Source organism: Poromitra crassiceps (genome assembly GCF_964638095.1).
Source record: "Poromitra crassiceps genome assembly, chromosome: 23".
Lineage (NCBI taxonomy): Eukaryota > Metazoa > Chordata > Actinopteri > Beryciformes > Melamphaidae > Poromitra > Poromitra crassiceps.
Window position 1 is genome coordinate 8,751,247 of NC_139639.1, and position 25,675 is coordinate 8,776,921.

General features: G+C 45.6%; 1 protein-coding gene across 1 annotated transcript in view; it reads right to left on the bottom strand.

Moving 5' to 3' along the window:
- The window catches only part of LOC310797146 (NLR family CARD domain-containing protein 3-like), a 64,452-nt gene that overhangs the window by 5,820 nt on the left and 32,957 nt on the right, over window positions 1-25,675 (bottom strand). Inside the window, exon 6 of the mRNA XM_083659456.1 lies at window positions 1,656-1,702. Coding sequence (XP_083515582.1) covers window positions 1,656-1,702 — 47 coding nt within the window. The remainder of the gene's footprint in view (window positions 1-1,655; window positions 1,703-25,675) is intronic.

Consider the following 25,675-nt stretch of genomic DNA (forward strand, 5'->3'; position numbering starts at 1 on the left):
TAAATAACTCTCTAAAGTTAGGCTACATTTTAGCAAAGGAAAAAGTGGCATGGTCATTTTCAAAGGGGTCCCTTGACCTCTCACCTCTGGAGATCTGAATGAGAATGTTCTGATGCCCACGACTCAAGTCTGCCTTTACAGATAAGGCAGCATTTTTCAAAGGGTTGGCAGGTCTGCATTTACATTACAAAAGAAGACAAAAACTATTTTAAAGTCAAAGTCGGACAGACAAACCCGTCTTTATTATCACATGACAACCCAAGACACACACGCTGTCCCACACACACACGCACACACACACACACACACACACACACACACGCTGATGGTGGCCAGTGAAATATTGTCTCTGCTTTTAGTTCTAACCCATCCAGGCCTGTCCTTCCTCCGGGGGGCGATCTTTTTTCCCCATGATGGTGAAGGCATGACCCGCCCCTCTCTGCTTCTGATTGGCTGACTGCACTCGGCTGCTCTCGCCTGCTTCCCAGGCAAGCCAGAAGTCATCTCAAACAAGCGGACCTACTTTCATTCTGTTATGCATGATAGGCTATTAGTGGTGTGTTTGCTGGAGTCTGGAGAGCTAACATTCATACTTTATTAAAATGACTATGCAGTTTAGTTGTTGCTGCAGGCTGAGGGTCAAATGTGTTCATAACGGCTTTGAAAAATGCTACCTCATTATGTAAAGAGGAGACTCAAAGGAAACCCATAAAACCCATTCTCATTTATGAGAGGTCAAGGGACCCCTTTGAAAATGGCCCTGCCAGTTTTCCCCTTGTGAGTTATTTAGCTCCCTGGTTTGACAAGCTAGCATGATGCTAGCAGGCAGCTAGCATGATGCTAGCAGGCAGCTAGCATGATGCTAGCAGGCAGCTAGCAGCTAGCATGACATGGTGACATGGCTGATAGCAATGATGCCTTGGGTCTTGTAGTTTCATATGATACCAGGCTCTTCACTCTAGATTTAAAAATGATGCTACAGCCTCTGAAAGACAGTCATGTCGGACGCCGGCGCCTTCAGGATTTTGGGGTGGCACGTAGGGTGGCCAATCAGATTTCAGGAGTGGCCCACTAGACACACCCCATGTAATTAAGGTAGTTAGTATTAGTTAGTTCAAGATTCAAGATTCAAGATTTGTATTGTCACTCCATGGTACAAGTATCACGTGTGAAATTCTTGTGCTGTGGACTCCGTTTACGACATAGTACAAATAGGCAACAAGCAATGAGCAATAGGCAATAAGAAATAGGCATCAATAAGCAATACTAAGCAACAATAGGCAATAAGGCAGAATAGCGATAAGACAAGTCAGTGGCATATTCATTGCACATAGGTGCAATGAATAGTCAAGTATTCTGTGAGACATCATTTAAAGTGAGGACTATCTATACCTTACAAAGCATTTATAAATTGGATCAAATACAATTGTTAAATAATGATAGATTAGCTTATTAATCAGGAATAAAACATTTTGACTGTAACTGTGTTTATGAATTACTTAGTAATGCTGAGTAATGTATGAACAATGCTTTATAAATGATGAATTAAGTATTTAATAATACTTAACTAATGCTTAATAGTGTGCAGTTATTATAGTACAAAATAGTTGATTGTGTTACTTTGTTTTCATGAATCAAACTAAATGCATACTTACATTTCCTCAGACCTGGTTTCAACCACTGCACTGCATCATGGTCCACACTGGAGGAAGAAACAAAATCAGATCAGCAGATTCTCTTTGATGATGGAAACATTCAAGAGGAAATGAAACATTTGATCATGTGACTCTACTTCATTTGCATTTGACCTTAGACAAGACAGGACAATGCACTGCGGTGGGGGGTGTGTGTGTGTGGGGGGGGGGGGGGGGGGGGGGGGGCAAGATGGCGGAGGAGGAGGACTACTTTTGCAGGTTCTGATTTTTTTTTTTTTTTTAATACGTCCTTGGTCTGTTACTCTTATTATTATTATTGTCATCGAAAAGTGCCAGTAAACTCAAGTTTCTGTATTGCAGAAGAAGATAGTTTGATATTACTATTAAAAAACTCCTTGTAACACCACTGATACAGTGGCATTTTGATTTTGCCTGTTCTACCTGGTACAGCGGCCTCATAATGAGATTACAGAAGAGGTTGCAGGTTATGGAAAATAACATCATTCATTATCTACTGAATGCTCCTCCTAGGACGCATAGGAGGGAATTCATTCAAGAAGGTGGGCATGTTGCCTGTTGAGTTTAGGATTGAACAGGTAAGGATTAATCAGAATCAGAATCACTTTTACAAAGGAGCTGTCTTGGAGCGCCAATACAACCGCCATGATTGGCAAAGCACAGCAACGCCTCTTCTACTTAAGGAAACTTAAGCGTGAAAATCTCCCACAGAGGCTCCTAGTGAACTTCTATCGATGTGCCGTCGAGAGCGTGCTGACATACTGTCTGTCAGTGTGGTTCTCCAGCTGCACCAAAGCAGACCAGCACGCTCTGCAGTGTGTCATCAAAACGGCGGGCAAAATCATTGGGACTTCGCTCCCGGACATCCACTCCCTCTACTCCTCTCGCTGCCTGCACCGTGCCCACAGCATCATCAAGGACTCATCTCACCCGGCTCATCATCTGTTCGTCCTCCTGCCCTCAGGTAGGAGATACAGGTCCATCCGCTCTAAAACCTCCAGGATGCTTAACAGCTTTTTCCCACAAGCTGTCAGCCTGCTGAACACTACCCCTCGAAACACAAAATATATACATAAATATACTTGAACTTGAACTTTTATTGCCACAGTATGCAAGTTACATACAAAGAATTTGTCTTAGTGTCTGTATGCAGCGTAGCGGTCACATCAATATACAGAGATAAGAAGTAGGATGCGCTGAAGTCTGTTGATGTCTTTGAGAGTGGCACCAGCGATGGAGGAGGTGAGGATGGACTCAACGATGGAGGAGTAGAAGTGCACCATCGTGGCCTTTGGCACTTTGAATTTCTTCAGCTGCCGCACAAAGTACATCCTCTGCTGTGCCTTCTTGGTGAGACCTCTGATGTTCAGCTCCCATTTTAGGTCCTGGCTGATGATGGTCCCCAGGAAGTGGAAGGACTCCACAGTGTTGACTGGGGAGTCACCCAGGGTGATGGGGGAAGGTGGGGCTTTGTGCTTCCTGTAATCCACAATCATCTCCATTGTTTTTTGAGCATTTAACACCAGGTTGTTTTGACTGCACCAAGTCACTGCACTAATGCACGACGAGGTGTCCATTATCAGAAATTATTGGGCGATGTGGAGGCGTGAACCATCCGAGGCGAAGCCTACTCCGAGCGCAGCGCGAGTAGACTGAAAACCATCTGAAGCTTTCTATGTCCAGGTATGTTTTGTACAAGGACGTCTGTCTCTCAGTGTGTTGCTGTTAACTGCCCATTTCGTTGTTTTCTTTTTGTTGATCTCATCTTTTTCCTCTTCGACTTGATTTGTATCAGTGATAGAGGCACGAGCGCCTGACTGGCTCGCTGCAAAGTTGTAAACAGAGCTGGTTTGACAGTTGACAGCTGAGAGCCCGGCTTCTGTCAGCTGACAACATCAGCAGATCTCCAAAAAACGTCAGATTTCTAAATAGCCGTTATTTTAATAAACTGAGCACACAGGGGTAATCTAAATAGTTACTTTGACCGACTATTTTTTTTTCTAAACTTATAAAAGTGCCATATTAACCCTTAACCGTGGAGCTAAAATGGCTCTGTCGTGATCCTGGCACATTGATATGAACGATGAACAGACCATTTAGCTAGGTGTACATTATCACTGTACATTATCACAAATTAATGGACACCCTGCAGCCAATCAGAATCGAGTATTCACCCAGACCATGGTATAATCAAAGCTAAACCATACATGTACAGTATGTATAACATCATTAATGGTACTGCCCCAGTGTATCTGGGCTCATAGATTAGGGGGCATGGTGGCTCAGTGGTAGAGCTGTCGCCTCACAGTCAGAAGGTCCTGAGTTCGATTCTCGCCTGGGACACTGTGGGCGCTGTGGTTGTGTTCCCCCCCATATCTTCAGTGCCTACTGCCCAGATGGGGTATCTCGTCGTAAGGGCCTTTCTCTCTGTGTGGAGTTTGCATGTTCTCCCCGTGCTCCCCCAGGGGGTTCCTCCGTATATAACCCCCCCACTAAAAACATGCAGAAGATCAGATCGTCATCGTCATCCGACCAGTGACGACAACATCCGAAGTTGGTCCCCGGGCACTGTACGAGAAAGCGACCACTGCTCCTGGCCTGCCCCTCGGAGGAAAGGACATGCCTGGATGGGTTAAATGCAGAGGACACTTTTCACTGGCCACCGTCAGCATGAGTGTGTTGTGGCCGCATGCATGTGTTGTGGTGTTCGTGTGACAATAAAAGACGGGGCTTGTCCCGTTACGAGAGAGAGATAGTAATGGTCCATAACCAGCATGGTCACAACACCAGGGCTAGTGTGAGCTCATGCAAGGTACCACGAGAGAATAGCAGCTCGAAGCTCCTTTTTCTATACTGGAACCTTACTACATGAGACAGTACATACAATCCATCTCTTGGGCAAGAGGAACGTCACCGCTACCAACAAAGGCCCCTATCTTCTCACTGGCCTTATATTAGGCGCTAAACTGGCGTTAAACGCAAAAAAAAACATGCTTTGCGCCTGCCTCGGGAAGATAGCATCATGTTTTTAGGCCCCGAAATGCGCTTTACGCCGAAGAGGCGTGGTGCAGTGCCAGAATAGGCCAGAATGGGTGTTTCGGCCTTAAAGGGATACACCACTTTTTTGGAAGTTTAGCTGATTTGCCACATCCCCCCCACATAACCAAGATACACCATACCTTACCGGCACTCTCCCCTCAGTTTACAGTGAGTTACTGTCGTGAAGTTAGTAATTATCGCCATAGAATGGAGGCTAATGGTACAGCTGTTAAAAATCTGCCAAAACACACATCTCACGGTGCCAAAATACATGTTGTGCTTCAGGTACTCCCCACACGATGAAATATTAATCCAAAATGCACATAATCTGTCTTTTTGGAAGGAAAAGAGGTAGCCAGCACTACTTTCCAAACATGGCCGCCGACCTCTTTTCCTTTCAAAAAGACAGATTATGTGCATTTTGGATTAATATTTCATGGTGTGGTGAGGACCCGAAGCACAACATGTATTTTGCCGCCGTTAGACATATTTAACGGCGCAGTCATATTTTCGTATCAGCGCTACACGCGGTCTTAAGCATTATAACCACGCCTTTTAAGCGTAGAATTATTCACAATGTGCTCATTGGATGGTAAATGGCCTGCATTTATATAGCGCTTTTATCCAAAGCGCTTTACAATCAGTAGATAGTCTACATTCACCCACCGATGGCGGCAGGCTGCCACGCAGGGTGCCTACACACCATCGGGAGCAAGGAGGGTTAAGTGTCTTGCCCAAGGACACAAGACAGCAGCTGGGAGGGAGCGGGGATCGAACCGCCAACCCTTGCGTCATTGGCCGATCCGCTCTACCTCCTGAGCTAAAGCCGCCCCCATTGGAGAAGTGCATTAAACGAATCACAATGTCCCTTTCATGTTTCATTCCACGGAGTGATCCAATCCGGTCAGAAAAGCCGACCAAAGCGTTTTTATCCCCGTCTGTCTCCATATATATTAATCCATATTATTATGCTTCTCAAACCAATCTCACTGCAGTTTAAATACAGCACGCATGTAAATACGCTACACTATAGCAAGATCAAAGTGAAAAGAATGTTCTAAACGCATCGGCTAGAAAAATATAGCCTATCCCTGGATGTCATGATGAGATTAGATTGGTGAAAGTTTGGGCCGAATGATATCGTTTTCTCTCGCTACCTTTTGTTCTCCCCCACTGCACAAGTAGGATGATGCAACAGCCTCTGAATGACAGGGGCTCAAAACTACAGTATAACAACTTTTTTTTTCATCTGTCATTGTGCCTGTTTGACACGCGAGAGAGAGAGGGAGTGAGAGAGAGAGAGAGGGGGAGAGAGAGTGAGATGGCAGAGGAGAGCTGCACGCAATTACACACAGTAATATAACCGGCGCACTGAATAAGGCCTGGTTTTGAAAAGCGCTACGTAGGGGTGCACGATCACGTTTTTTGCCACCGATCACCGATTGCCTATGGGAAATATCTGCCCAACCGATCATCGACCGATTACCGATCACCGATCACCGATCACCGATATATAAACTCCCCAAAAAAAGTTTGGAAATGTTATTTCGGTCGATTATTTCTCCCCTTTAATAATACCAATTGGTATTGTATTTTATATCGTTGGAAAGCCTGATTAGTGATAGGGCTTTTTTTAATTAAAAAATAAATAAAGAAAATAATAATAATATAAAGAAAATCAGCCGATCGCATATTTGAGGTTAAAATCGGCCGATACAGATTGCGTGCCGATCAATCTGTGCACCCCTAGCGCTAAGCGCTAAATTAACGCCAGGGGGGAGAGATAGCGTTACGCCGGTATTTAAGGCCGAAACGCCCATTCTGGCCTATTCTGGCACTGCGCCACGCCTCTTGGGCATAAAGCGCATTTCGGGGCCTAAAAACATGATGCTATCTTTTTGCGTTCAACGCCAGTTTAGCGCCTAAGGCCAGTGGGAAGATAGAGCCCTGTATATTTAGACTGTGTTTCACACGGACGCTTATTAGTGTGGCACAACACGCTTCCATTGTGGAAGGCGAGGCTGCAAACAACTGCAAAGTGGAGAAAAAGAGAAAATAGTGAGAATCTTGGGATCTTTTTAAGTTGAAAAAGAAGGAAAACTCTGTGGAGTCTGTCTATTGATGAGCATACATGCCTACCAGAGCCATCGGAGCGGACCCGGGACCCAAGACAAGGTAACTAGTTAACGTTACGTGAATCAATGATGATTGCTAATCAAGATTAAGGCTAGTTGTAATGCTGGCTAGTTGATCAATATGACAGCTAGTTGCTGCATTCACGCAGCGCTTTTTGATGTGGCTTTTTATGATGAGAAATAGAAAGCACAACCTCACATGACGTTAGCGGCTAATGTTAGCTCAACATCATCAGCTGGTTCTCAGTGCTGCCTGTGCAACAAGCAAGGCTAGGCATGGTTATTTCCAATAACGTTAGATGACGCGGTATAATCCACACACACATAGGCGATTCTAGACCTTTCAAACGGGGGTTGCACAACCCCAAAGTCAAATGTTACCCCGATTGGGGGATAAAGAAATTTTGTAAATTTTTAAATAAAATGCATTAATCTGGGGCACTCTGAGAGCAAAATGAAGAGGCTAGTATATATGAAGAACTACACACATCACATTAACTCATTGAGTGCCAGCCACTTTTGGAGAACGGACGCTCCCAGTGCCAGAGTTTCAGAGCGTTTTCAGTGATTTCTCGAGGCCCACAGAATATTGTGTGATATTACTATGTAAACACCGAACACGCACAAAGAACAATGAGACTCTCTTCTATCATCTGCAAAAAAAAGTTTATTGATACCATTTTCCCTTCTTTAGTTATGAGCCGGAGAAGATAGGTTGTTTTGAGCAAAAAGACACGTTTCAAATTATAAGCTGAGTTATTCCGCCTTTTGTGAAATGAAGCATTTCAAGCACATTCACTGACTCTAGCTAATATTTTCTGATGTAGTGACGTTGTGTAGTTGTGTGGTGCCCTGCGTGCCCCACCCCCCTCTCCCCCCCTCAGCTGCAAACTCCTCCCCACACTAACACACAGCCTAACACGCACCCAGTCTATTTTCGGAGCGCTCCGTTTTTGTGCGCCGGCTCCCAGCGCGACACGGAAATGCCAAACCGGACGGCAGGGAAAGGTTTGGCCCTTCGGCGTCGGGTGCTGCCTTTCTGGCGGCTAATCGTGTGGAGAAACTATGCAGACAGACAGACAGAGGCAGAGGATTTGACTGCTGTTCGCAGCCAACGTCAGATGCAGACAGAGCAATCTATATGGCTCTGGCTGCAGCATGAGCGGTTTCTCTTTGATCACGGGGATTTTTCCTGCTGTTTTCCGGACCTTTCTCTAATCTGGAGAGCACTGTCGCCACCTAATGAGTCCGTAAAATAGGTTATACACCTTCAATAGCTACAATATTTGTACAGGAGATGCCTGAGGCTTTGATCCACGTCCCACCGTCAAAAAACGCAATTGACGAACATACTCGTCCTTGGCACTCTACGTTACTAAACCAATTGACGAACATACTCGTCCTTGGCACTCAATGAGTTAATATCCTCTTCAGTATGCTGTGCTGTTTACAATGATGAAAAAATAATTGTCTCCTTAGCCTATTCTATCTGCATGATAGTGTTGCTCAACCAGAAGTCACATGTTCACGTGCCTTCTCCGGACCGAGGCATGGGTCCCTGACGTTGGGCTTGGACCCGGCTGCTGCGGTAGTCGGAGGCGGGGGTGTGACAGGTGCAGCCGTTAGTGGTTGTCACTCACCGGTCGTCCACCGCCGCTTCCCCCCTCTTCTTCGTCGTCCAAACTGAGAACAATGTTGCTGCTGCCGCCGGCTGCTGCTGAGGTGATGCTGTTATTGTTGCAGTCATGTTTCTCTGTATCAGTCCTAGTTTTCTTAGAGAAAAGTTGGGTTCACCCTTTTAGCCATGTTAAATATCTTCTGTCTCGCCTGCCTGTCGGTATGTTTCCTTTGTTGACACGCTGTCACTGACGTCTGACGCAAGCACGTAGTAGCACTAGTATCACGACCAGCGCGCATCACGTGAGCTGAGTTGAGAGGTCAAGTACTGATTTATTTTCTTCAGAAACACAATGAATCGAGAAATTGCATTGAATAATGTCGAATACAACGACATATAGATATCTACAACACATGATACATATAATATATTCGATTAGATTTGGTTTAAATCGTTTATGTTAAAAAAAAAAAAAATCATCTGGCCACTAGGGGTTGCACGTGCAGCCAGTGCACCAACGTACAATCGCGCATGCACACACACACACACACACACACACACACACACACACACACACACACACACACACAAAGAGTGATGCATTAAGAAATAGATGAGGAAAGCAAAATAATAGTTGGTGTTATAGCCATTCATTTTAGCTTGATTGCAGTGAGAATAGTCAGCCGGTCTAGGGTGTATAAATGTACATTAGCCAGTTGTATATGAACTTACACTATAATTTTAGGCCTAAAAATAAGTAGCAATAATAATAATTATTTTATTTATTTTTCAGTAAATCACAGCGTCGTATGGACAGACAGCACGGCTACAGAGGTGTATCTGGGGGATACGTGTGACTTTCTTGGGGAGGAACAGAAATTGAGTCCCATAGCCTGACAACCATGCCACCTGATTATTGTATACAGTTGTATGCACTTTAACACCTTGAGTGCCATGGACGAGATATCTCATCTTACATAATCCAACGGTTGAGTGCCATAGACGAGATATCTCGTCTTACAGCTTTTTCAGTGGTTTCCACTAGCTGGCGCCCTTGGGCAATATGTGAATGTGGATCCGACCTCTCCCGCTGCCCCGGAAGTACTCTAACAAAGATTTCTATATAAGGAAGGCGGGCTCTTTGATCAGCGTGGGTAGTAGGTAAGTTTGAGAGAGAAAGACAGAGACAGAATTACATAGCGATTTATAGATAGAGAATTTCAGCAATTTAGCAATTTAGAGTCAGATTTAGAGCGAGTTGGTTAGCGTAGTTGATTTAGTTTGTTAGTTGTTAGTACAGTAGTAGTGTTTAGTATAGTCTTTATAGTAGACTTAGTTTAGATACTTAGTTAGCGGGTAGTTACAGTTAGTGTTCATTGTAGTTAGCTTAGCACATTTAGCGTTAGCGTCAGTTCATTTTAGTATTTAGCCTTTATTCTAGTTCAGTTTATTCTAGTTCAGTTTGATCGAGTTGGTAGCCGGTAGATTAGCCTTATTTCAGTTCAGTTTGATCTAGTCGTAGCAGTAGTTGTTTTATTTCAGTTTAGTTGGGAGCGGGTGGCGTGTTTGTGCCATGCCGGCCAAACGCAAGCGGTCTTCGGCGGCTGCACGCAAGCGATCGGCCGATCAGAGATCACTGCTTGATTTCTTTTCCGTCCGAAACGAGCTTGTGCCGGAGACCGATTCCGAGGTCTCGGATGATGAACGGGGTGAGCCTCTGCATGTCGCGGCTGCGGCTGCAGGGCTCACGACTGAGTCCGAGTCGAGTGACCTCCAGTCTTCTCCAGACGCGGAGGATTCTGAGGAGGAGTGGGCCCCGTCGAGGAGCGAAGCTCCAGAGAGCAGTGGTAAGACGATGTTTGAGATGACTTGTGTAACCCAGGTTACCAGAACCGTTTAATGTGTCTTAATATAATAAATTATACTGTGAATATAACATAATATAAACAGTGAATATAATGGGAGGACTCTTATTTTGAAAGCATATCAGATTTGGTTGAAGGACTCTTATTTTGAAAGTACATCAGATGCTACGCAGCATCCGCCAGTCTAGCTGAGGTGACGGTGAAAATACCTAGCGCTTCCTTTTCCTACCTGAACGAATATCAGACAAGACGTTTGTTGACACCGGAGAACAGAAATACGTGTTGAGACATAGAACACAGAGACACGTGTAAGTAAAATATATGTGTGCTTACCGATAATTAACTGTTATCTCTCTGAAACCGTCAGTAAAGAAAATTATTGTCCCCGACCAGATTCATTGCTGCTAAATAGCGACCTGTGGTAGTGACCATCACGCTGCCATTTGCCGAAAGCAGATTCTTGGTGAGTTCCCCCGACATGAAAAAGTGCTATTGCAGCTTGCTGTAATGATAATATGAAGCTAGCAGACTGAAAACATGCTGACTCGATGCAATAGTGCTACAAACATTAGCAACACGGATTAGCATCCACCACGCTACCGTGGCTAGCACATTAACGTGCTGAACGTGCAAACCCTCTGCTAACATGGGTGAGTCACCCGGTGGTTTTAATGGATGCGTAGAGCAGCCATGACGCATCGCGTGTAGCGTTATTCTTTTCATTACCTCAAGCAGTGTTTATTTCTGCAGTGTAAAGCCTGCTAGTGTTAAGCTTATTAGTAGCTGTTGCAGTGTGTTTAATGCACACCAGTGGTGATACAGTATACTGTAGCTTTTAGGTCAAGGAAATGGAGTTACTGAAATGAATGCACTTGAACTGATGTCACTTTGTATATTCTGTTAGCCATACTGTAATCCTATGTTTCATGTAATTGCTATCTAAAATGTATTTTGATGCTGAATGGAAAAGAAAAGAGAAAATGACATGACAGATGGTTAAAGGAGTAATGACAATTTTATTTGTTTATTTGATGTAATGTTTTATTTGGCTTAATGGTTACACATTGCACATTAGAGTCCACACAGGAGAGAAAACATTTATTTGATCCGTTAAGTGACACTTTTCTTGGTTTTGTGGGTACAAGGCCAGGTCCTTCTTGTTCCCGTTTCCTGTCCGTCCTTGTTGTCAGCATCTGAATCCACCAGACCCCGGATTCCCCAGCCCGGCTTGCTTCCCGTGGAGAGAGGTGCAGCTGGTTCTTGGGGTGGCGAGCCTAAGCCCTGAACCGGATCGAGAGAAAGGAGAGATGCTCGAATTATTCCTTCTCAACTAAGTGGTAGGACAATCGTATCTATTGCCCCACGGATTTCATGGAGTTTCTAACACAGTGGTAGGACAATCATATCCATTGCCCCACATTGCCCCACACATTCAAACCCACGGAGCTTCCATCATAGTGGGAAGACAATATCCCCCTTGCACTTTTCCATTCAAAGGATAACTGTCCGAGTCGAACTGATCTCGTGGATCCGAACTAGAGAACAGAGCACATGTTGAATGTTTTTCTTGTTGTTCTGAATCTAGATAATAGTTTATAATAATTGTGATTTATTTCTATGGTCCATTGTGAGTATTGCTCTGTGTGCATTTGATAGTGCTCACCTGATTTGAACGTGAGTTATTGATTTGTTTTCTAAGTACTTTAATAGAACCTGAACCTTAGCAGTGTTAAACTAGTTTTCTATTTTTATATACAGCTGTGTATTGCTGAAATACACAGTAATGCAACCAGAGCAATACTATGGAATTCCTGAAGGGAACTTGTTCTATTGTTTTTGTTTTCTGGGTAATTGAGTTCTATTGAAGGAACGGTTGTTTTTTGAGGTTGAAGGTCGAATCCAATCGAAAAATAATAACCGACGACTGTATCTCTGTTGAGTCAGAAGCACTTTAAAATAGGATTTATATGGAACCATAATAAATCAACATAGGAATTAACAAAAATTAATGAGTGCCTGACTAATAACAAAATAGTTTCTTATAAAATAAGAAATAAAAGAGACAGTTACTTACCTGATGTGTGAACATCTGTCGTCGACCCACCGTCGTTGAATGCAAAAAAACCTGAAAGAAAGAGAAATAGTTTAGTGGGAAAAAAAGAATTGTGTTTGATTAATGTTGTTGAACTGATATACTTGAAGGAAGAAAGAATAAGAAATAACTGAAATACAAGTAAATAAATGTTGTGTTATCTTTAAAACGTACCTGCTGAGTCTGTGTCGTGTTCTGTGTGCTGCCTGGTGCCCATTTCTCCCAGAGCGACCTAGAGCTTCTGTGACCCCGGTCCATAGATAAAGGTGATCTACTCTCTCTAACTGAATTAGAGAGGTGTGCTCATTCTGAACCGACACTAGTGTTACATAATTGGCGAGCCAGCCAGGAGAAATTGGGTTTATCGAGCAGCACTGGTGACGACACAGAAATACCAAAACCAAAATGGATTTTATCAAGTCCGCTAATATTACAGTCCAAAACTCTATTATTATTAGTGGGTCTCCTGATGCAGAATCTGACAAGGAATTAGTTAAGCATCTGGAACAATATGGCTCTATCGCTAGGTTCATAAGCATAGATGCACCTAATACAAAGTTTCACGAACACGTAGTAGTTGAATACACTGACGACACAGCAATGCATTTGCTCAAGCCTTTGTTGCCAGGCACATTCCGGCACCAGTGTGAAGGAGGAGCCTGCTACAACCTGAGAGCGCTGGTGGATGTATATGCCCCTGAAGTAAGTGACATCACGACAAAGACCTACATTGAACAGCTGGAGGCAGTTGCACAAGCAACCGGTAAGACGCTGGAAGAAGTCCTTGCAGCAGAACTCTCAAAGCTCAACGCAGCCATCCGTACTGTCACCACCAGTCGGACAGCTCCTGAATCTGAAACAGAACCCACTCAAAGTGTGATAAAGCCAGCACATGTCCCAGCCGACAGTGGTACAATTCCTTCTGAGCCTCAGTCTACGCTAACCTCTCCGAACATCGACCATGACACAGCAGTCCATTCCTTTCCTCACACAGCTGCTCCACCTCCTAACTGGACTCAAGCACCACCCTCTGTCGCTGCAAATTTGGCCTTTGCTCCAAGGGCTGAAGAAAACTCAAATTCACACTTCTTGACGGGAGTACAGAGCTCTCCCAGTCCCAACTTCAGGCTCACTGATGTCAACCCCCCTGAAATACAAAGAGTCGTGGTCGAACATATTGTAAGAAATGCAGATGTTTCTTCATCAGTTCACTCATCTAACAGACTTCGATCTTTCTCTGGGAAGAGCCCACACCCCAACAGTGAAGTGGATTACGACACTTGGAGAGCAAATGTTGAGCTCATTCTCAAAGATCCAGCCATATCAGATTTACACAGAGTGAGGAAAATACTGGAAAGCCTCCAATCACCAGCAGCTGATGTAGTGAAACAGTTAGGCCCCCAAGCTTCTCCCACAGACTACTTGCAGCTGTTGGATTCTGCTTTCGGCACTGTTGATGATGGCGAAGAGCTTTTCGCCAAATTCATGAACACACTTCAGGATGCTGGGGAAAAGCCCTCCCACTACCTGAATCGTCTGCAAGTGATTCTCAGCCAGGCGGTGAAAAGAGGGGGTGTGGCCTCCGCCGAACAGGATGACAACCTCCGGAGGCAGTTTTGTAGAGGTTGCTGGGACAGCACCATGCTTACTGATCTCCATTTGGAACAGAGAAAACACAACCCTCCATCCTTTCCAGAATTGCTCTTACTTCTGCGCACAGAAGAAGACAGACAGGCTGCAAAGGCTGTTCGCATGAGGCAACACCTTGGGGTCCCCAAGCAACGAGCTGCAACACACCTTCAGTGTGCCTGCGTCCAGGAGAAAGAAAAGAGCACAGCCTCACAGCAAAATAACCAGACAGTGGATACACTGTGCGACACCCAGAACCTAAAAAGAGAAGTGGCTGGGCTCCAAAGTCAAATGGCCAACCTGAAAACGCAGAACCGCCAGACATCCAGATCCCAGATTAGCCCCTCCCAGTGTGACCCTCTAGTCCAAGACCTACAGAGACAACTAGCCGACCTACAGAGTCAGATAACCGCTCTAAAGTCCCAGACCCCTCCCCCTTCTGCTCCTGCCCAAACAGATTGGCGTGGGGGGCGAAGTGGCTTTTCAGTCTCCACTACAGCCAGAATGCAGAATGGAAGGCCAAGACCCTGGTATTGCTTCCGGTGCGGCCAGGATGGGCACATCGCGCCAAATTGCAGTGAGCCCCCTAATCAAGCCATGGTTGCAGAGAAGAAGCAGCAGTTAATGGAGAAACAACTTCTGTGGGAAGCCCAGAGCCGCTCTTCAAGCACACAGCCTTTAAACTTGAATCAGCTCCAGTCATGGGACTGACGGGAGCTGGAGAACATGAAAGACGTCCCAGTGGCAAGCAAAGAGCTAGCCTGAAGCAAGCCTCTCCTACTGGTTGGGGCCACCTCCCAAAAGGATTGGTAGGGACGAGATGTACTGCTAACATTCTCATAGCAGGGCAAGAATGCAATTCTCTATTGGACACAGGATCTCAAGTGACCACTGTCTCTCAGTCGTTCTACGAACAGAAGTTGAGCTCCCAGACCATCCACTCCTTAGACAACCTGCTCGAAATTGAAGGCGCTAATGGTCAAACCGTCCCCTATCTCGGCTACATTGAGACCAGTATAACCTTCCCAAAGAGTTTCCTGGGCACTGACATTGAGGTACCTACCTTAGCTCTTGTAGTTCCAGACTGCCGTGCCACAGCCCTGTCCCCAGTGCTAATAGGCACGAACACATTGGATGTAATGTACAAGCAATACAGTGAAGCGGACAACACTCGCCATCAGCCTTCTCCATACGGCTACCGGGCAGTGCTGAAAATACTTGTCCTCAGACAGAAACAAGAAACAAATGGCTACCTTGGATCAGTGAGACTACAGGGGAAAGCGTCAGAAATCATCCCAGCAGGACAGAAGGTTGTGATGGAGGGAGTGGCCAATGTTCGGGGTGTGCACACAGAGAAGTGGGCAATGATAGAACCACCATCATCATACTCCCTCCCTGGAGGCATACTAGTCACTTGTAGTCTGCTCACCCTCCCGACCAGAGCTCCCTATCGAGTGCCTGTGGTTCTAACCAATGAAACCGAGCATGACATACGGATACCACCAAGAAGTGTCTTAGCCGAGCTCAGTGCTACACAGCAAGTACTCTCTGGAGCAGGAGAGATCAAGAGTAAAGATCCATCAACTGACCAGCCAGAACCACCACAAGTCCCTCCAACTGTGTTCAACTTGGCAGACTCCCCGATACCTGCAGAATGGAAAGAGAGGATAGAGCGGAAGTTACAAGCTATGCCAGATGTATTCTCACAACACGACTTGGACTATGGAAGGACTGACAAGGTGAAACACCACATCAACCTTCACGATGAGACCCCCTTCAAGCAGAGAGCTCGGCCCATCCACCCCCAAGATATCCAGGCTGTCCGCAAACATCTCAGAGAGCTGCTGGATGCGGGTATCATCAGGGAATCCGAGTCTTCTTTCTCCTCTCCTATTGTGGTGGTCCGAAAGAAAAATGGTGAAGTACGGCTCTGCATCGATTATCGGAGGCTAAACGCTCAGACGGTGAAAGATGCGTACGCCCTACCAAACCTTGAAGAGACCTTCACGGCAATGCACGGATCTCAATGGTTCTCCGTCCTGGATCTCAAATCTGGATACTACCAAATAGAGATGGAGGAAGAGGACAAGGCCAAGACTGCCTTTGTGTGCCCATTGGGTTTCTGGGAATTCCAGCGGATGCCTCAAGGAATCACGAACGCCCCCAGCACCTTTCAGAGGCTCATGGAGAAGTGTATGAGCGACATGAACCTGAAAGAGGCCATCGTCTTCTTAGACGACATCATCGTATTCTCAGATACCCTAGAGGAGCACGAAAGGAGATTGCTGCGAGTCCTCGACCGTCTAAGGGAGTACGGCTTGAAGTTGTCTGTGAGCAAGTGCAAGTTCTTTCAGACTTCCGTAAAATACCTGGGACACATTGTGTCGAGAGATGGTGTCAAAACAGATCCTGACAAGATCCGTGCTCTAAAGACCTGGCCTAGCCCGAAAAACTTGAAAGAACTGAGGTCCTTCTTGGGGTTCTCCGGATACTACCGGCGGTTTATCCAGGGGTACTCCGGGGTTGTCAAGCCGCTAACCGACTTAACTGTTGGTTACCCACCTCTGAGAAAGACCAAGAGACCAAAGAAGAAAACTGGGAACGATCAGCCCCTGCAGTATCATCACCCAAAAGATCGCTTCAATGACCGCTGGACTCCGGCATGCCAGTGTGCCTTCGACACAGTAATCGACAGGCTCACCACTGCCCCAGTACTCGGGTTTGCGAACCCTGCGCTGCCTTACATCTTGCACACAGATGCGAGCACCACTGGCTTAGGAGCTGCACTCTACCAGGACCAGGAAGGACAGATGCGACCCATCGCATTCGCCAGCAGAGGGCTGTCTCACAGCGAAGCCCGCTATCCGGCACACAAGCTGGAGTTTTTAGCCCTGAAGTGGAGTGTGACAGAAAAGTTCAGTGACTACCTGTATGGAAATCAGTTCATAGTCATCACCGACAGCAATCCACTGACCTACATACTCACCACAGCCAAGTTGGATGCTACGAGCTATCGGTGGTTGTCTGCGATGTCTACGTTCACCTTCACACTGCAGTACCGTGCAGGGAGACAAAACCATGATGCTGATGGTCTGTCAAGACGTCCTCATGGTGACCTGATGGATGACCTTGCATCGCAGAAGGAACGTGAACGGATCCACCAATTCACCTCACGTCATGCCGGTGATAGTGAGAATCTCATCCAGGTGGAACCTGAAGTGGTCCAAGCAGTCTGCGGCCGACATCTACTACGACATGATCCAGACAATGAATCCAGTGACCCCTTCTTTGCATTAGTCGAGTCCCTGGCTATGCATGCAGATGCTGTGCCTGTCATCTTTGGAGAAGAGGAAGGAGCTGAGGGAACGGCCACCATTCAGCACCTGTCCAAGGAGGAGTTGAGAGGAAAGCAGACGGCTGACCCTAGCATCAGAGAGGTCATATTACAACTAGAGACTGGACAGAAACCCCCACCAACTCTGCGACAAGAACTCCCAGAGCTTCCGCTGCTGTTGAGAGAGTTACCTCGTCTGGAGATGAAAGAGAACATTCTGTACAGGAAGAGGAAAGAGGAAGGACACACAACCTCCAGCTGGTTCTACCCAAAGAACTGAGACAAACAGCCATGAAAAGCTTACATGATGACATGGGTCACTTAGGGATAGAGAGGATGACTGATCTCCTGCGATCCAGGTTCTACTGGCCAAAGATGGCTGCTGAAGTGGAAGCGAGGGTGAAGACATGCGACCGCTGCATCCGGAGGAAGGCTCCACCTCAGAAGGCCGCACCGCTTGTCAACATCCAAGTCACTCGCCCATTAGAATTGGTCTGTATGGACTTCCTCTCAATTGAGCCTGACAGAAGCAACACAACCAACGTCCTGGTGATTACAGACCACTACACTAAATATGCAGTGGCTGTACCCACACCCAACCAGAAAGCTCGTACCGTGGCCAAGTGTCTTTGGGAAAACTTCATCATCCACTACGGTATCCCAGAGCGCTTACACAGTGATCAAGGGCCCGACTTTGAATCAAAGACAATAAAAGAGCTGTGCGAAGTGGCAGGGATTCGGAAGGTCAGGACAACACCTTACCATCCCAGGGGAAACCCTGTCGAAAGATTCAACCGAACACTCCTGAGTATGTTGGGCACTTTAAAAGAGCAAGACAAAGCGCATTGGCGTGATTTTGTACGGCCATTGGTGCATGCCTACAATTGTACCAAAAGTGAAGTCACCGGATTCAGCCCCTACGAGCTAATGTTTGGGAGGCAACCGAGATTGCCCATCGACCTGGCGTTTGATGTCCCACTCAGAGAGCATTCCCAAACATCCCACTCGGAGTATGTACGCAATTTGAGAGCACACTTGGAGGAGAGCTATAAGCTAGCAACCAGCAATGCCGCCAAAAATGCTGCAAGGAACAAAGTCAGATTTGATCGGCACATCACAGAGTCTGCACTCGAAGTTGGTGACCGTGTGTTGGTGAGGAGTGTTTGTCTCCGCGGGAAACACAAACTAGCTGATAAGTGGGAGGCTGAGATTCATGTGGTGACCAAACGTGCTGGTGATCTTCCAGTGTACACGGTGAAACCCGAGAACCAAAGTGGACCTCTGAGAACATTACACAGAGACCTCTTGCTCCCTTGCGGATTCCTCCCTTCAATGAATGACTGCTCTCTCCCACCCGAGCCAGTCTCACGCAGAAGGACGCGTCAGAACACGCGCTTGGAATCTGCTGCACGAGATGCAGAGGGAGATGTGGACCACTGTGAGTCAGATGAAGATGTCACTGTGTCCTGGAATGTAGACCCTACGAGGGTGGAAAGTGACTGGCCATCATGCCCAAATGAGCTAAATGGGAATACTCACCTCACGAGGGATCAAGGATTGAACAGAAACTCTCCTGAGTCTCACCCATTCGCATCTCCAGCTGAGCAAATCCCTCAAAGAACAGAAGCAGACCCTCTGGCAGAGTGCTCTGTAGGCGCAGGCGCGACTGAAAAAGAAAACTCACCTGAAGAGGAACCTGAAAAAGAAAACTCACCTGAAGAGGAACCTGAAAAAGAAAACTCACCTGAAGAGGAACCTGAAAAAGAAAACTCACCTGAAGAGGAACCTGAAAAAGAAAACTCACCTGAGGAGGAACCTGAAAAAGAAAACTCACCTGAAATGGGACCTGAAGAAGAGGCTTTATCTGAAGCGGAAGTGGAAGAGGAGGATATGTCTGGAACAAGGTCAGAACAAAGACACGCCACAGGGAGACTTCCCGACCTCCCAGATAATGTGCCCAGTATCATGGAGGAGGCCCTTCCAGTATTCTCTGACATGTCTGACAGCGATGAAGATTCACGGACGGCAGTGAACGAAGCTTCCAAGCCTGGAGTTGCCGAAGACCAAAATGGGGAAGATGCTTCTCGCAGACATTCCAGTAGACAAATTGTCCCCCCAGAAAGATTGCACTACACCCAATTAGGGAACCCCCTTGTGTCTATTGTGCAGTCACTCCTTCAAGGTTTAAGTGTGGCTTTCACAGAATCACTACAAGGTCATACTTACACTGAACACAACTCTGAAAGTACTCCTTCAGTTGTGGTTAAACAGCCGACTAGGTGTAACGAGACGTACACACCTTTGAGAAGGGAGTGTGTAACCCAGGTTACCAGAACCGTTTAATGTGTCTTAATATAATAAATTATACTGTGAATATAACATAATATAAACAGTGAATATAATGGGAGGACTCTTATTTTGAAAGCATATCAGATTTGGTTGAAGGACTCTTATTTTGAAAGTACATCAGATGCTACGCAGCATCCGCCAGTCTAGCTGAGGTGACGGTGAAAATACCTAGCGCTTCCTTTTCCTACCTGAACGAATATCAGACAAGACGTTTGTTGACACCGGAGAACAGAAATACGTGTTGAGACATAGAACACAGAGACACGTGTAAGTAAAATATATGTGTGCTTACCGATAATTAACTGTTATCTCTCTGAAACCGTCAGTAAAGAAAATTATTGTCCCCGACCAGATTCATTGCTGCTAAATAGCGACCTGTGGTAGTGACCATCACGCTGCCATTTGCCGAAAGCAGATTCTTGGTGAGTTCCCCCGACATGAAAAAGTGCTATTGCAGCTTGCTGTAATGATAATATGAAGCTAGCAGACTGAAAACATGCTGACTCGATGCAATAGTGCTACAAACATTAGCAACACGGATTAGCATCCACCACGCTACCGTGGCTAGCACATTAACGTGCTGAACGTGCAAACCCTCTGCTAACATGGGTGAGTCACCCGGTGGTTTTAATGGATGCGTAGAGCAGCCATGACGCATCGCGTCTAGCGTTATTCTTTTCATTACCTCAAGCAGTGTTTATTTCTGCAGTGTAAAGCCTGCTAGTGTTAAGCTTATTAGTAGCTGTTGCAGTGTGTTTAATGCACACCAGTGGTGATACAGTATACTGTAGCTTTTAGGTCAAGGAAATGGAGTTACTGAAATGAATGCACTTGAACTGATGTCACTTTGTATATTCTGTTAGCCATACTGTAATCCTATGTTTCATGTAATTGCTATCTAAAATGTATTTTGATGCTGAATGGAAAAGAAAAGAGAAAATGACATGACAGATGGTTAAAGGAGTAATGACAATTTTATTTGTTTATTTGATGTAATGTTTTATTTGGCTTAATGGTTACACATTGCACATTAGAGTCCACACAGGAGAGAAAACATTTATTTGATCCGTTAAGTGACACTTTTCTTGGTTTTGTGGGTACAAGGCCAGGTCCTTCTTGTTCCCGTTTCCTGTCCGTCCTTGTTGTCAGCGTCTGAATCCACCAGACCCCGGATTCCCCAGCCCGGCTTGCTTCCCGTGGAGAGAGGTGCAGCTGGTTCTTGGGGTGGCGAGCCTAAGCCCTGAACCGGATCGAGAGAAAGGAGAGATTCTTCTCAACTAAGTGGTAGGACAATCGTATCTATTGCCCCACGGATTTCATGGAGTTTCTAACACAGTGGTAGGACAATCGTATCCATTGCCCCACATTGCCCCACACATTCAAACCCACGGAGCTTCCATCATAGTGGGAAGACAATATCCCCCTTGCACTTTTCCATTCAAAGGATAACTGTCCGAGTCGAACTGATCTCGTGGATCCGAACTAGAGAACAGAGCACATGTTGAATGTTTTTCTTGTTGTTCTGAATCTAGATAATTGTTTATAATAATTGTGATTTATTTCTATGGTCCATTGTGAGTATTGCTCTGTGTGCATTTGATAGTGCTCACCTGATTTGAACGTGAGTTATTGATTTGTTTTCTAAGTACTTTAATAGAACCTGAACCTTAGCAGTGTTAAACTAGTTTTCTATTTTTATATACAGCTGTGTATTGCTGAAATACACAGTAATGCAACCAGAGCAATACTATGGAATTCCTGAAGGGAACTTGTTCTATTGTTTTTGTTTTCTGGGTAATGAGTTCTATTGAAGGAACGGTTGTTTTTTGAGGTTGAAGGTCGAATCCAATCGAAAAATAATAACCGACGACTGTATCTCTGTTGAGTCAGAAGCACTTTAAAATAGGATTTATATGGAACCATAATAAATCAACATAGGAATTAACAAAAATTAATGAGTGCCTGACTAATAACAAAATAGTTTCTTATAAAATAAGAAATAAAAGAGACAGTTACTTACCTGATGTGTGAACATCTGTCGTCGACCCACCGTCGTTGAATGCAAAAAAACCTGAAAGAAAGAGAAATAGTTTAGTGGGAAAAAAAGAATTGTGTTTGATTAATGTTGTTGAACTGATATACTTGAAGGAAGAAAGAATAAGAAATAACTGAAATACAAGTAAATAAATGTTGTGTTATCTTTAAAACGTACCTGCTGAGTCTGTGTCGTGTTCTGTGTGCTGCCTGGTGCCCATTTCTCCCAGAGCGACCTAGAGCTTCTGTGACCCCGGTCCATAGATAAAGGTGATCTACTCTCTCTAACTGAATTAGAGAGGTGTGCTCATTCTGAACCGACACTAGTGTTACACTTGTGTAACTTGTGGAAATGTAATTACTATGACTATACAAAAGCCAGCAGTCAGTCAATTCATTTTACTTTATTTCAGACTCTGAACAGTCTGAAGATGAGCCTGTAGCAGCCAGCTGTAGCGGTACTGGTGCTACAGCCTCTGGTGCCAGGAAAATGGGTAAGAGCACACTTCAGAATCAGGTTTATTTTCACATCACAGGTTCCAGCCAGCATTCAGTACCACACATATAAAAAACACTATTTTATGGTAATTATGTATTTCTATAATTTGCAGATTGTGGCAGTGGAGCTGGAAGTGGGAAACGGCCTGCAGGTCCAGGCTGGAGTGACGTTGACTGGGAGCCAACCCACATCCCCTTCACAGCAGAACCGGGTCCTCATAGTGGTGGTGCTGCTGAACCAGTTGACTTCTTCCAGCTCTTCCTGGACGATGAGCTGCTCCAGGCCATTGTAGTCCAAACTAACTTGTATGCACACCAGTGCATCAGTCAGGTCAGTGAGGCTCTGCCACATTCAAGGCTTGGGAGGTGGAAGGACACTACAGTGGCAGAACTCAAGAGCTTCTTGGGACTATACTTCCTCACTGGGATCGTCCAGAAGCCTAAACTGGCCATGTACTGGTCCACAAATGAACTGACTGCTACCCCCCACTTCAACAAAACCATGTCTCGCAACCGCTTTCAACTGCTAACACGATTCCTCCATTTCAGTAACAATTTTGATGTTGATGGTGCGGACAAGTTGTTCAAGGTCCGGCCAGTTTTGAACGACCTGTTAGAAAAGTTCAGAGACATGTTCACACCGAGTCAAAACATCAGTATTGATGAGGGGATGCTCCTGTGGCGTGGGCGGTTGGCCTTCAAAGTGTACAACCCACAGAAACCCATAAAGTATGGGATAAAGTCCTACATCCTCTGTGACTCCCAGACAGGTTACTGCTACAACATGAAGCCGTACTGTGGTGAGCGGTCCACCCTAGGCGAGACGGTGGAGTTCCTCCTCGGGGACTTGGCAGGGCAGGGGTACCATTTATACATGGACAACTACTACAACTCTGTTGGAATGTGTGCACAGCTGCTGGAGTGTCAGACACATGTCTGTGGCAAGAACAGGGGCGAGCCACCTGCTACCATGGTCACCAACCACACCGTGAAGCTGGGGGAAACGGTCATGCGCCACAATGGTGGCACCATGGTTCTGGCCTGGCGAGATAAAAGAATCGTGAAAATGGTTTCCACGCTGCACGACGACACGATGGAGACGGTGCAGGTCAGGCAGAAAGGCAGCAGAGAGAGGGTCGCACACACAAAACCCAAGTGTGTGGTAGACTACAACAAGTACATGAATGGGGTCGACAGATTGGACCAGAACATCGCGTACTATCCGTTTGCCAGGAAGACATCCAGGTGGCCCTTCAAATTTGTCATGTACATGTTTCAGATCTCTTTTTATAACGCCTTTGTTCTGTACAAAGCTAAACACCCAGCTAAACGCCAGAGAAAGTGTGAAACATTGCTGGATTTCATCCTGAGTGTTGTCGGTGCATGGACCAGACCTGTGGTGGGGGGTGGCGGGGAGGAGGTGGGGGCTGGCGGGGAGGAGGTGGGGGGTGGCGGGGAGGAGGTGGGGGCTGGCGGGGAGGAGGTGGGGGGTGGCGGGGAGGAGGTGGGGGCGGGGGGCAGTGACCAACCTGCAACCATGCCCCGGCGACCATACCTGGACCCTCAATGCAGGCTGGAGGTCAATCTAGCGGGCCATGTAATGGTCCTCATACCAGCCACACCCAAAAAAAGATGCCCCAACGAGGAGGTGTAGCGTTTGTGCAAGGAAAGATCTTAGAAGAGAGACACGCTACATGTGTGTCAAATGTAGGGTCTCATTACACAGGGGTAGCTGCTATGAGGAGTACCACTCAGACAAGAACCTTGCTCAGCGGCGCTGGCGCTGAGTAGGCATGGGTCGTAAAAAAAAAAAACCTGCCAGGGATTGTTTTTGCTCTTTGTTTGATTGTTTGCTAGCTAGCAGGAATACATAAAAAGTACCTGCCGATTTTCATGTAACTTTGTGGATGGGTGTAACATGGGCCAAGGAAGTACCCATTACATTTTGGAGCAGTTCTGGATTCGGTGTACGAGCCCAAACCGGTTTGATCACTAACCGAAAAAACCTATAAAAAAAATATATATATAAAAAAAAAAAAAAAAAAGCTGAGTGACCTGTGGTCTGCTCTTGTTTTGTATTTATTTTGACATTTATTTATTTTATTATTTGTATTATTCCTCCATTTTTGAAAACAACTATTGTTCAGATGTCTGATGTCTCACTAATGCCAAAAATAAATGGTTAAAGTGACTGTTCTGCCTGTTTGATTGAATTTCACAAAACTGCATTTTTCTCAGCTTTCCTTCTCAGAGGCTAAAACCATGCTGTATTCAACGGCTAATATCTACATAACTACTAACTCTACAAACTAACTCTTTTAGACAGAGAAAGCACACATTCTATTTGTTCTTTTTAGATGATTGGTGTTCACGAAGTCTTAACAGAAAAGAATCCTCGGCTCTTGTAAAATGAGCCAGAATCGTCAAAAACCCCCCTGGCACAATTTACCTACAGGATTGAAAAAACGGCTGGCACTCAATGTGTTAAGAAATACAATTTATGATTTTTCTAAAAAGGAAACCAATGTAGTTGTTCATTTTAAGAGACATGTCTTATTTCACCTTGTATAAATTACTGGTGCTCTTTAACACATTCACTGCCAATGACGTATTAATCCGTCAAAAAAAATCCAACGGTTGACTGCCAATGACGTATTAACACGTTGACTGCCAATGACGTGTTTTTACGTCAAACTAAATCCAACCGTTCACTGCCAATGACGTGTTTTTACGTCAAATTTTTTTTATTTTTTTTTTGACCGTGGGATGTGCATCTAACCCTTTTACATCTCTTATATAAGTATTGGACGTGTACAACGTGTACAACCCATTCCACCGACCCACTAAGTGGCGACAGTTCTTTCCTGACTAGAGGAAGGCAAGCAAAAAGCAGTGTGACGAAGCCATTCTCATGAAAATGGATTGGCGAAAACGCTTTCGTTTTCGCGCTGATTGCTGGCAGTGCGGGATTGCAAATTTGCACAATAGATTACGGGTGGAACACACTTTGAAACACGCAGCATAAATATGACCAGAATCGCAAAAGCTTCATCAAAGCTCTCAACCAAAACTCCAAGATGCGAGCGAGTCCATCCAGACTTCCTCAAAGAGCGGCCGCGCAGACAGGCACAGCCGCACAGCAGCAGCAAAGCAGTGAGACTGGTGACAAGCTTGTGACACGGCGCTGCAGCCAAGAAGAACGCCCACGGAGGGAGGAGTTGGAAGCAGAGGGGTGTTTCCTGCTGTTATGGAGGAAATTACTGTTCAAAACTATTGTTTAGGTCTTACTGATGCCAAAAATGAATGGTTAAAGTGACTGTTCTATCGAATTTCACAAAAAGCCGTTTATCTCAGAATACATTTTCTAACGCTGAAACCATGCTGTATTCAACTGCTAATGCTTACATAA